The sequence below is a fragment of the Barbus barbus genome (genome assembly GCF_936440315.1).
Source record: "Barbus barbus genome assembly, chromosome: 44".
Taxonomy (NCBI): domain Eukaryota; kingdom Metazoa; phylum Chordata; class Actinopteri; order Cypriniformes; family Cyprinidae; genus Barbus; species Barbus barbus.
This window is the reverse complement of record NC_136722.1, coordinates 23,600,517-23,614,435: the sequence shown is the minus strand read 5'-3', so window position 1 is coordinate 23,614,435 and position 13,919 is coordinate 23,600,517. Positions and strand designations below refer to the sequence as shown.

The window sequence follows — 13,919 nt, the reverse complement described above, 5'->3', positions numbered from 1 at the left end:
AAAGATTTTCAGAATTTGTACAACTCTTTTGCTTTAGACCATCTACAAATCTTATAAATAAAATATTAGGGTTAACACTACATCTTTCTGGGGTGGGGGGTGCAGCGATTGATATATAGTTTATTTGTAGTTATTTTCAAAGCTTCAGTGTGCTGTCAAAAACCTTCATTGTGGTTTATTTAATTCTAACAAATAAGTTCTTGTTAAAAACTAACCAAAATTACAACTATTTTGCTTATAATTTCTGCACAGGAGAGACTTGGTGTTGTTTCCAAACAAAAAAAAAAATATATCGGTATCGGTCAAAATGATTACAAAAATATCGGCAAAAATCTAATATCGTGCATCCCTAAAAATGACCATATTTGAAAGCTGAGACTTTGCTTCAAATCAAAAGTAGCCTGCTCTGTCTTGTCTGTCGGGGTTTCAGTTTCCTCCTTGCGATGTATTTTTCACTGCATTTGAATATGATGCGTGGCGTGAGAGTGCCATGGCTTGTCGGACGTAGCAACAGTAACTAAAGGGGATGGGTCTTTGTGGGCCTTATAAATATTCAAACGTACTTTTAAAGAATGCTTTATCAAGCCAACATTTACAGTATACCTTGTAGTTAAAAGTTACAGAATATGAATTTCATAGAATTTTAGCTCCCTTTAAAGAATAGTTAGCCCCCAAAATTTTCATTTTCAACTGAAAGGTGAGTCATTATTCACACACCCTCAAGTGGTTCCAAACTTATAGAAGTTTATTTCTTCTGCTGAACTTAAAAAAAAAAAAAAAAAAAAAAAAAAAAATATATATATATATATATATATTTCAAAGAATTCAGGTAACCAAATTGATGGTAGCCATTGACTTCCATAGTATGGAATAAAAATACTATGGAAGTCAACTGTCTGGTAACCCATATTTTTCAAAATATCTGCTTTTTATGTTCAACAGAAGAAAGAAACTCGTTCAGGTTTGGAACAATGTGTGGGTGAGACAGAAATTATGACAATTTTCATTTCTGGGTGAACTAGCCCTTTAATTCTATTTCCAGTCAAAGTTTGAATTCAAACTGCAGTTCTTCATGTTTTCTCTCTCAATTCAGAGTCAGTAACAGAATGAATTCAAAAGGCATGAATAGTGCAGAACCCTGATGACTTTGATGTGAAAAGTAAGTACACCCCATGAACATTTACATTGATCTTCATGTCAGCAATACTGTATGTGATCTAATTTGTAATAACCAGGCATATGTGTCTCTGTAAACATTTTGTCCCCAGTACAACACCAATTAAAATGTAATTTTCTGCTATGGAACATAAAAACACAGTAGCTTCAATAGCAGGTGTCGTTCTCTTTGGCAGAAATCACATCTCGTAGGCGTTTCTTGTCATTGTCTTTCAGTCTCCTAAATTGGCTGTTTTCAACAGCTTTGCCCATTTCTACCTACAGTAATTCAACTCCCCACAACATTTCTATATTATTCAGATGTGTGGCTGTTCCATAACCAATCATTCTTTTTGTTAACTTTGTGTTGTGAGACCCACATATATTCAGTTTCAGATTTTACGTGGCCTGTATAATTCCCTTGTATAATGCAGTATTTTATATTGACTACATGATGTTAGATGGACTAGGTTAGTTAGTAAGAAAGATAGAAAAGCAGCCTCAGTTTAAAATGTTTCCACCATCATTATTTGCAATTCATTAGACGTCCAACTTGTCTACACAGTTTATGATAAACATTCACTTTCAGGCCAGTAAAATGTATCATAGAGTCAAAGCTCTGACATCAAATGATAACGTCTGCAGAGACTGAAGTATAAAAGGTGTATTACAGTGTTCATTCATTACAGTTGGGTGGTTGCTTGGAGGCATTTTTGTTGACAATCACCTGCAAAGCTTACAGTAGCACTACCGTTTTGCTTCTTTATTACCATGCATCAGGCAAAGAAAGCGATAAGCATACGAACAAACCTAACCAGTAGATTTCTGTTTTTGTGGCTCACAGTTACTATACAAGATCATTTGCATTGCAGTTCCCTTTGAATGCAAAATTGAATGATTTTAAATGAATCAAATTTTGATATTTAGATAGAATATTAAATAATCTTTTTTTTTTCACCACTAATTCCAATCAACCATCCATATAAGAAGTGAATGTGTATCATTTCATATAAAAGGCATTGGAATAATAGTGAAACGGCAGAAGCAGAGACTGACCTAGTCTTCATTTCCTTTTTCTTTTTTTCCTTTTTTTTTTATACAAAAAAGTTATATATTACATCTCACAAAAGTTATAACTCTCTGTGCTTTCTTAAGGAATACATTGCTTCACTTCAAACTGGTAAAATCGAAATGTTTTTGTCCTGATAAATTGTGGTTGATACATCACGTATTGCTTTAATCTTTTCATTATTGCTTCATGAATGTGCCCTTCATGCTATCATACAGTCACAGACAGATGGCATAACACACACACACACACGCACACACACTCTCTCGTGAAATGCAGCAGCATTCAATATGAGCCACACTGTTTAATGAGTGATTATTTCTGTCTGTGAATTTTGTCTTTTGCCTTTCTCCTTAATAGAATATTCCAGCATAAATACAGCTAAAGCTCATTTCAAGCATCTGTGGCATGTTGTCAGACACACCAGATGATAAATTTGTCCCTCTGTTAATGCTTGTGCACTACTGCTCTAACATCTGTCGGTGGCGGTTTCTCTAGGTAAAAGTCTCTTTCTGGACTCCTTACAGATACTGTGGAAAATTCATGTGTTTACTGGCTTCACATGGTCATGACAGGATCTAAGAAACTGATCCTGATTTTATCACACTATAGTTTAATGTCAACACATATAATGTTTTGTGATACTTTCATAAGCAATGCCTCTGCCCCAAAACCTAGTAAGCAGCCCTGATGTCTGTTTTCTAAGCATTTTAAATTAAATTGTACCTCATAAGTGACCATAGAGGTCATGTCAAACAAGACCCACGTCTTTACATGATTACCAACAATGTGATAAACATAAAATATAACACAGATACTGGATAATATAGTATTTTTAATCAGACTGAATGATATCTACTTATGGTTTTTCTTATTGACTGAAATGTCAGTAGTATCAACATTTTCCTCTTCTGCCATTGTGAGAGAAGTTTTTTTTCCCCACAGAACTTGGAGCTTTCCAAAACCCTGAATCAAATCAATTGAACAAATTTGCAAAATGAACATTTCGAAATAGCTATAACGTGACAAAGCCCTGTTTGTTTCAATTTAAATGCAATGCGAATCACTGATTCAAAACAAACAATTCTCAGAAGTTTCGAAGCTCCACGAAGATGGTGCTTTAGAATTTGGCCAAAATAAGGTTTTTTGAATGAAAACTTTTTTCGTTTTGTTGTTTGTTTTTTGCATGGAGTGCACCTCAAAAGTCTCCCTATTGACAGCTCATTAGATTTTGAAACAAAGACATTGTATTTTAATGCCTTGCCCCATATAGTCTACTTTCTTAGTGCATTACTGTAAACATGATTTTTGTTTGTTTTTACATGAAATGCCGATTAAATCATTTTCTGTAATCATTGACCGCTTTATTTAACCTGAAGCATTCCTTATATGAATTGATAAAATGCTTCAAGTGAGGTTTTTGTCGCAATAATAGAAACGAGAGAATGAAATGCAGATTGTACTAAACACTCAGTCAGACAGTGTGCTAGATCAGTGAATATTTTACACTATCATTCTCATTCTTTACATTTCAAGTTAGTTAGGCGTGTCATTTTCTTGTGGTATATGTGTATATATATATGTACCACAAGAAAATTACACGCCTAACTAACTTGAAATGTAAAGAATGAGAATGATAGTGTAAAATATTCAATATATTTCAATATATTCAATATAACTTTTCCTAAACAGAATGTAATTCAAGAATGCCAACATTTTTGCATTTCTAATATATATATATATATATATATATTAGAAATGCATGCAAAAATGTTGGCATATTTATGTATATACATTCTGTTTAGGAAAAGTTAAGCCAAAATATAAATACATTAAGACGTATTAAAATATGACATTTGAAGGGAAGTTTCTGGATTCACACAGAGTTTTCTATCAGGCATTTCTGTCAGAGCCTCGGGGAAAATAGATGAAGTATATAAATAACATGATGTTCCCCATTGAGTTCTCTGAAGATCTGCTGCTATTTTAGGTTACATGCTGCAAACTGATAATGTCTACAATATATATCTATCTACCTAAATATATATCTCTATGTTGCTGTAAATATATCTATATAACATATATGCAAGAGCATGTTGTCATCATTTTAGGAGCGTTTGCCATTTAACCATCTCTTAACCATCTCACATGAGGCATTGTGCTCAGCTGCACACACACACACACACACACACACACACATTCACACACAGGTGCTCACATTGTTCACTTGGTCTGTCTAGGTAGTGCAGTTGTAAAGGGGAATTTATCATGTCTCACTGAGCAGTGTGTGTGTAGATCTCCAGGGACAGTTTGCCCCAACATTGCTTGTCATTTGTGCTCGGATTGAATGCAAAAATAAAAATACTAATTTCTTTCTTTGTATAGGTAACATTGTCTTTGCTTTTCTCTCACTTAAAATTAATATCGCACACAAAACCATGTATCTATGCAGAAATATTTACACATTAAAGGAATAGTGCACCAAAAAAACATAATTTTTTTTTTCAATATTTTGTCATTGTTTTCATGCCCTCATGTTGTTTCAAAGTGCATACTTTTATTTATTTTATTTATTATTTTGAATGTGCTTTCAAACAATTAATCGCATCCAAAATGTTTTTGTTTACATAATGTATGCCTGTGTACTGTGTATATTTATTATGTATATATAAATACACATGTATGTATATATAAATTTTTTTAAAGTTACGTTTATATATTAACTATATATATAATTTATATGAATATAAATATATACATGTAAATACATATGCTGTATGTGTGTGTCTTTATATATACATAATAAATATACACAGTACACACGTATATATTATGTAAACAAACTTTTATTTTGGATGCGATTAATCGCGATTAATCATTTGACAGCACTAATATATATATGTGTGTGTGTATGTATATGTTTGTGTGTGTATGTGTATATATATATATATATATGTGTAAAATGGGAATTTTTTTACATTTATAAACAAAATATAATAAAATACTTTTATATTATATTATATATATAGTGTAAGTTAATTTTTTTATGAATTAGCAATTGTTTAATGATAATTAATATGTGTTTTTACAAATATACTGTATTATTTTTTTCTAAATCTTTCTTTTTTGTTCCACAGAAGAAAGAAAGTCATACCGTTTCAGAACGACACAAGGGCGAGTAAGTGATGACAGAATGTTAAATTTTGGGTGAACTATCCCTTTAAGAATGAAGAGTTTAACAGCTAAACTATTTTCATGAAACAACATGAGGAAAAGATTCAAGTTTTCCGTGCAGGATAAAAAGATGCCCTTCTCTTTCTCCGAATCTTTCGCTAAGCGTCTCTCCAGCTTTCACGCATTCACCCGTTTGTTTTTTAGCTCATTCACTCGCGCACTCTCTCCATATGGCACTTTGCATTGTTCTGCATTGTAGAATCTCCAGTATCTCCAGTAACGCGCAACAAAATTTGATTATCAAAAAGGTTGTTCTAAAGGTTCATATCTCCGACTCCCTGCGGTATGACCTTTGCTCCGTGCAGCGAGGGTTCTGCAGTCGTTCAAAATCATGTCGAGGGGTTCTTTTTGGGCTGAGGCTCATTGCTCGCTCTGGCTTTATCCTTTCTGGACCGTCGTCCTCCTCCTCTTCATGGGTCAGGATCGCCAGCTCGTTCTCGTAGCAGAAGGAGTTGGCGCTGGGCACCACCAGGTACTTGTTTTCCATCATGTCCTTGGCACTGCAGCGCGGTGTGGACGGCACCTCGTACGTCTTGTGGAAGTGTGAGTAGTCAACCTTGTATTGGTTCTTTTCCTCGAACAGCACCGGTTCGAACCGATGCCCCCAGAGGATCTCGCTAGCCAAGTAGGAGCTTCGCGCCTGCGCCGTCATGGCCGTGGCCTCTACCATTCCCTCCAAGATGACCACAATCTCAAAATCCGCCGTTTCAAGATCCTGCTTGCTGATGCCAAACAACGGGCTCTCTTGGTCAATTTGATGCAGGACGGTGATTGGCGAGACGAGGAAGATGCGGTCGAGTCCTTTGTCGAAACCGACGTTAATGTCCAGTTGGTCGAGGGGGATGTACTCGCCTTCAGCCGTAACCCGCGGCTTGATGAGCTGCGCTCGGACATGTGCCTCAACGATGTGGCTCTTACGCAAGTTACCCACCCGCCACATCAAGCACAGTTTCCCGTCGCGCATGGCAATGATGGCGTTATGCGAGAACAGTAGAGTCTGTGCTCGCTTCTTGGGACGTGCCATTTTGGCCATGATTGCCCCGATCATGAAGCAGTCGATGATGCTGCCCACGATGGACTGGAAGACCACGAGAAAAACCGCGAGAGGACACTCTTCCGTCACGCAACGGAAACCGTAACCAATGGTCGTTTGCGTCTCAATGGAGAACAGGAATGCTGCGATGAAGCCGTTCACTTGCAGCACGCAAGGCGTGAAGTTGTCGTCCCCCGCCGGGTTGTCCAGGTCACCGTGAAGAAGCGCGATGACCCAAAACGCCAAGCCAAACGCTAACCAAGAAATCACGAAGACTAGCGTGAAAACAATCAGCATGTAGCGCCAGCGGATGTCCACACAAGTGGTGAATATGTCCGCCAGGTAGCGCTGGGACTTCTCGTCCATGTTGGTGAACTGCACATTGCACTGTCCGGTTTTTTTCACAAAGCGGTTGCGACATTTCCGCCGAGTGTGGATCTTGCCATTGCCGTATCCATTCATCCCTCCGCCATGCATGGTTGTCAAGCGCAGACCATCCTCCTCTGTCGACACGATGCTGTAGCGACCGATCCGACCCACGCTCATTCTCTTTAGCACTCCTTGGCCTTCCTATCTTTGCGATCTGGTGTTCCCTCTTTTTTGGAGAGGTTTAGTAGTAGTACGAGTCCAGGGTGGTGGGTGGTTCAGTTGTAGTGTTGTTGGGACAAGTCCAATCCAAAGTAGAAGCCCTTCGGTTTCCTCAGACCCTTGAGAAAAAGAAACAGATCATTAGTGCTGCATGTTTGTACCAGTTCATAAAACTAAAAATAAAAATGGTGGCGTTTGAGAGCGACGCTGCATATTTAAACATTCTTATATCAAAGTTTAAACGGATATTCTTTCAAGCAATTTGCAGCATTTATTTTTTTATAAAAAAGGTGTTACAAGTATTTGTTAGAGCATAGGTCTTCAACCCTGTTCCTGGGGACCCACTGTCCTGCAGAGTTTAGCTACAACCCTAATCAAAAACGCCTGAAGCAGCTAATCAAGTTCCTCGAGATTGCTTGAAAATACACAGGCAGGTGTGCTGAAGCAGGTTGAAAATAAACTTTGTTGGACAGTGGGTCCAAGACCTCTGTGTTAGAGCATTGATAGGTGGTTTCTAGGGAATTGATGGGTTGGTAGGGATATCCTAAATCTTCGGTAGGGCATTGCTAGGGCGTTCTGAGTTTTTACTGGGGTGATGCTAGATGTTTGCTAAGGGGATTCTGAGTGTTTGGTAGGGGCTAGGGGATTACTAGGTGTTTGCTAGAGTGTTCTAAATGTTTGTTAGAGTGTTGCTTGGTGGTTGCTAGGCTTTCTGGGTGTTTCTTAGGGTGTTGCCAGGCGGTTGCTATAGTGTTCTGAACGCTTTCTAGGGGAAACTAGGTGTTGCTAAGGGCATTTTATGTGTTTGCTAGTGTGTTCTCAGTGTTTACTAGAAGGTTGTTAGGGGATTCTGAGTGTTTGTTGGGACATTGCTAGGCTTTCTGGGTGTGTTTTCAAGAATGTTGCCAGGGGCTTGTTAAAGTGTTCTGAATGTTTGTTAGGGTGTTGCTAGGTGGTTGCTAGGCTTTCAGGGTGTTTTCTGGGATGTTGCTAGGTGGTTGCTACAGTGTTCTGAAAGTTTGTTAGGGTGTTGCTAAGTGGTTGCTCTGTATGTTTGCAAGTGCATTGTTAGGTGTTTGCTAGGTTGTTTGGGTGTTTTCTAGGATGTTGCTAGGGGATGCTAAGCTTTTCTGGATTTCTGAAATGCATTTTTATTTATTTTTTATTTTTTATTGCTGCACTGTATAAAATATAAGTATTTATAACCATAACTTCTCTTTCATTCTCTGTTATTTTATTTATTTAAATAAATAATAATTCTTAATTATAATTCTTATATTTGCTAAATGACTAAATAAATCAAATAAATATTTTTTGAGTTTGTTGCAGGTCTTTTTGGGATTGCTTTCTTTGTGAAGAATACTGCAATACTGCCTTAGAATATGAGTGAAAGGAGATCTTTGACATCAAAAGTGCTTCTATGATGCCTTAAAATGCTTTCTATGTATGCAGCTCACTAGGGTTAAGAATGGAGTTCATTCATTTACTTACTTAATTTCACCTGGTTTCAGACTGTGAGATCTGCATGTTTTACCTTCAGACAAAAACTGATCATGAAGAGTAATGGAGGCTGTTTTGTTTTTGGCTTATTTTAAGGAAATAGTCAAATTCTCTGTCAGATATTAGCTTGTCGTTGCACAGGCTGTATGATATTACCATGTCCAGGTCAAGGCAGGACACAGGTTTCATTTCAGGTTTCTCATATATGTGTTTTTGTTCTCGGCTTGTACATTATTGATCAGAGCTCTGTTTTAAAGCTGCTTAACACAACAGAGATGTTCTGGCTATCAAATCACACACACACACACACACATGACCACAGACGTCCCTCAGGAGACCCGACTCCTACACTCCGAAACATTTGCACCAAAGTAAAAATGACGTAAAAGGGGTGTTAACGTTTTGGGAGTTTGTGCTTGTCCCCGTGTGTGTTTGAGAGTGTTAACGCACACGCGCTTGAGTTTTAAACACATCATTCAGACACTCAGGAGACCTGTGTCTGCATGAGGCATTGGTCACAATCCTCTAGAGATGCTAAGTGGGTTGAGGAGGGGGGGGGGGGCATGAGTTAGCGGGGGGTAGACAGAAAATTAACATAAGACGTGGAATGAATGAAGGTTATAAAGCAAAAAATAGGGAAGAGAGAGACAGAACTGATGTACGACAAAGACCAAGAAGGGAGGAAACCCTGTGGCCTGAAATCTAAATATATGCAGTCCGCGCTCAGAGAGGTTTCGTGCTTTATTTGTCTGGCCTGCTTCTGCGTACCATACAGCGGCGTCATTACTGTCACACTTACACTACTGCTGGCTTTTCCTCACTTATTCTTCAGAATAATGCCTGTTCTTCTGGAGAACATGGGTGTTATTTTTGTATTATTTACATACTATCATATTATTTATATATATATATATAAGTTGCCCTTGCAATATTTCTAGTTTTTAAGTTTGAGTTTTATCTAATATTTGTATTTCATTTTATTTCAGCTTTATGTCAATCAACTAAAATTATTTTAATTATTTTTTAATTTAACTATCAAAACTCAAGAGCACACTACATATGCCAATTTAAAATTCAATATTACATTTTGCTGACTTGGTTTGCCTGTGTGTTTTAAAATAGCACAGGACTGATTTGTTTACTACATAATTTCTTTGCATATTCTGTACATTGTCTGAAGAAACTGTGTGGTTTATTTTGGTATTATTTATATAGTAGTATTTATTAATATCTAATGTTTTTTATGTTATTTTTTAGTTTGTTTAGTAATTTTTTGAGTGCTTTTCATTTTATTTTTATATTATATTATTTTATTTTATTTTAAATATTTAAAATTTCATTTCAGTTTTAGTAATCTTAATATTTCAGCCTAAACTTATTTTGTATTCGTTAGCTGCCAAGGCGAGATTTTCAAGTTTTTAAGTAAACATTGTTCATCTAATATTTATATTTTATTTTATCTCAGCTTTATTTAAATGACTGAATTCTAGGTTAAGTTAGGTGTGCAGTTTTAGAATCACATTGAATGTAATTACACATCATATAATATATGTTTATTTTTTCTGAACAAACTGAGTGATGTTTACTTGTGCAAAAGTTTCCCTGAGTGTTGCTATTCTGTTTTCTAGATTTAGTAGATCTAGTTACTATGGTTAACTCTGAAGACAATGCACTTTTTGTGATTTTTCATTTTTTTCCCTCCCTTTTAACATTTTTCACGACAAGGTCTGTTTGTTTGATGTGATACTTGATTACATCATGACATAATTACAGCGGCTGAAGCGTCTCTATGCTGTCTGCAGGTAGAAGGCAGAAGGGTTACAATTAGTGGCTGAACAACATGATACCTGATCTGTACACACACTCACTCATGCATTCATACACACAAAGAAACACTGCATTATTGCTCGTATCTGAGCTCTCGGTGTCTCGCATCATTTCAGCACCATCAGCCTTTTACCACAGTTTTCTCATATAACAGAGTTAGAAAGAGAAAGCTTGTGAACACTTTAGAACAAAATCCTGCAATAAACAAAACAAAAATGCAAAGAAATAATTTACATTTTCAATGCAAAAAAAGTTAGGAAGCTTGTAATGTCTTGCATGTGATATCTAATGTAACTGTAAAATGTAATGTAAGTTTTATTCAAGTTAAAAAATGCATAAAATTACACCAAAGTGATTTAAAGGTCAGCTCAGGTAGAAATAACTCCAAAGTGAATGAATGCATGAACAAGAGGCGTTCTTTCAGCAGAAAGTAAAAATTGGATGTAAGTTGTGACGTATAGTGGTGTGTTGCTGATTTTTGGGCTACGGTGCACCCTCAGGAGGTAGATGACCTGTAAGGGAACGCTGAGTTCTAGGTTGTAGCAGCAGATTTGACCGGAGAATGTCGTGATGTCTGTCCGTGAACCCAAGCGGAACAGAATGTGGGTCATGGGAATGACAGAGGTGGTGTTTTATGGGAAAGTTACAAATTTGAACTCAAATGAACTGTTGTTGCATGACCTGAAGCAAAGTTATGATAATTGAAGTTTACAATGTTTGCTGTTAGCATTTTGTAGTATTCAGTGAAACAATAGTACACTAAAAACAAATCTAGAACTTTACTAAAATCAAAACCTATTGAATTTGCATTTGATCCCATGTGTTGAGTAAAGGACTACCTACATTTAACAGCTAAAGAAACTAGGTAAAGTTTGCCTAACATTTGTCAAACTAAGTAAGTAGTATAAACATATGATTGTTATTGTACATTTAAAATAACTTACATGTCATGCATATACTGTAAAAGGGGTAACCTGCTAGTTAATACCTGATTTAACTCATAAAAGTTAGTATAAATTAACGCATTTAGGTTGATTCAGCAATATTAAATAACATTTTGGATTTGAATAAAACCATTTAACTGGTTTAGGTTTCCATTTTTATAGTGTAACTGAAATCTTCTTTCCCTCAAATAAATATAAAATAATGTTGAATTTCAATATTTCCATTTCTGATGCAGCCCTATGCAAAGCATGCTTGGAACTTAATTTAATGCTACAAAAAGAACAAGTAAACTTACATATTTAAGTACATTGGACACAATTTAATTTAAGGAATTAAACCAACAGCAAAATCATTTTTTACCGTGTATAATAGTTTACTTAAATGTTTATTTTCATTCAGAAATTGCTAGTAAATGTCACAAATAATACCTTGAATTAAACATTACATTTTGAATAATAAAAACACTGAAATAGTATTGTTGTTTTATTCACAGCTTTGAAAAATAATATTTTACAAAAAATAAAATGACATGATTTGAAAAACTAGACTGCATAAGGTCAACAGTGTATTGTAATGCTGTAATGTTGACAGTGTTTCTAGTCACGACAGATAAAACCGACGGTTTGTCACTCTCAAATTCTCTCTGCCAGCTCTTAATCAGGTTACTGTGTGGTCAATGAATTATTGAATAATTTGCAGTATTGAATTGCTTTTTTATCATCATCTGACTCGGCAGAACCTTCGAGACGGCAGGTGAGATTCTGTTCAGAAAGTGTAGATGAGATGAATTACTGTCAGTCCAGAATTACAGATCTTTTCCTAAAGCAAACGTTGGCCTTGCATATGTTGATTTGGTTTGACAGTGAACTCACCAGAACTTGAGTATTTGACTTCATTTAAATGTGACAGTATTCTTGTAACATCTTTTGACATCTTAACAGAGCTGTTCTATGATATAAAGCATATGATGATTAATGACTCTATGCGCGCTGCTTGCGGCCTAGTTTTCTGCAGTATTTAACACTAATCGTTTTGTCACATTACCTGCTGTTTTCTGCAATAAGTTATTTTTCAGCAATATTGGTATCACTTTATGTTCTACTTATTGCATAAAAAATTTGCAATGTTATGCATTATGCTATGCTTGACAGATCATTAGATAATGTACATTCAAATGTCTTACCCCCGGTTTCACAAACAAGGTTTAGGCCTAATCCTAGACTAAAATGTAAGTCTGAGCTGTTTCAACTTAAAGAAACTTGCACTAACTGATCTTAAAATATGTCAGTGCCTTTGTTTTGTCTCGAGATACACATCAGTATTGTTTTTTTCAAAGGCATGTTTATAAAAAGTACTTAAATGTTCTAATTGAACTATTGCCTAATCCTGGCTTAGTCTAAACCCTGTCTGTGAAACCAGGCCATAGAGTTCAATTAAATTATACTCAGAAATTCAAACTTTATATTACAGCCTATGTTGTTAAAAATTAGAACTTAAACTTTTTTTATCAGATTTTATACAAAATACGTAGTCACTGCATAAAATTATTCTTGGAAATGTCACATATGCATCTTATATACTATACTATTATAAAAAATATTATCAAAAGTGCCACTCTTCTATTTCATTATTGTATTATTAGCATTTTTTTGTAATTATGCACAGACAAACAAACTAATACCAATTAATGGACAGATAAAAGCAGGTAGACATTTACAAAAAAAAAAAAAAAATGCTGGAAGAGCAACATATTTACAACAAATACTGTATTAGATAAAGTAAAGCCTGTGATCGGGTTGCTTGTGTCCGTGTGAAAGTGGTCAGTGATGCGTTTCTACATGTCTGCTTGAATTATTCATATGCATGTGGATTAAATGTGTTCTGTATTTGTGATGTGTTCTGACAGTGATGATTCTCTAGCATTTAAACCTTTGTAGATCACTATAAAATCAGATGAGTTTGAGCAGTCCAGCGCCACCAGGGGTCAGAGGAGCTCTGACCTCTTCAGCAACATGAACATGACTGTCACACACTCAAACACACACACACACACACACACACACACACACACACACACACACACACACACACACACACACTCACACACTCACACACACACACACACACACACACACACACTCTCTCACACACACACACACACACACACACACACACACACACTCACACTCTCACACACACACACACACACTCACACACTCACACACTCTCTCACACACACACACACACACACACACACACACAATCACTCACTCACACACTCACTCACACACTCACAAACACTCTCACACACACACACTCACACTCTCACACACACACACACACACACACACACTCACACACTCACACTCTCTCACACACACACACACACACACACACACACACACACACACACACACAATCACTCACTCACACACTCACACACTCTCACACACACACACACACACACACACACACACACACACACACACACACACACACACACACACACACACTCACACACTCACACTCTCTCACACACACACACACACACACACACACACACACACT

The 13,919-nt window shown here is 36.3% G+C and overlaps 1 protein-coding gene and 1 gene segment (V, D, J or C); both read right to left on the bottom strand.

The window, feature by feature from the left end:
• Window positions 1-13,919, bottom strand: part of LOC306863410 (Ig kappa chain V-III region MOPC 63-like) — a 773,265-nt gene that overhangs the window by 653,306 nt on the left and 106,040 nt on the right.
• LOC306863402 (ATP-sensitive inward rectifier potassium channel 12-like) lies at window positions 5,721-7,037 on the bottom strand (the record flags this gene model as incomplete). The annotated part of the gene is made up of 1 exon (XM_079406733.1): window positions 5,721-7,037. One exon carries the CDS (start codon window positions 7,035-7,037, stop codon window positions 5,721-5,723), a length of 1,317 nt encoding a protein of 438 aa, XP_079262859.1.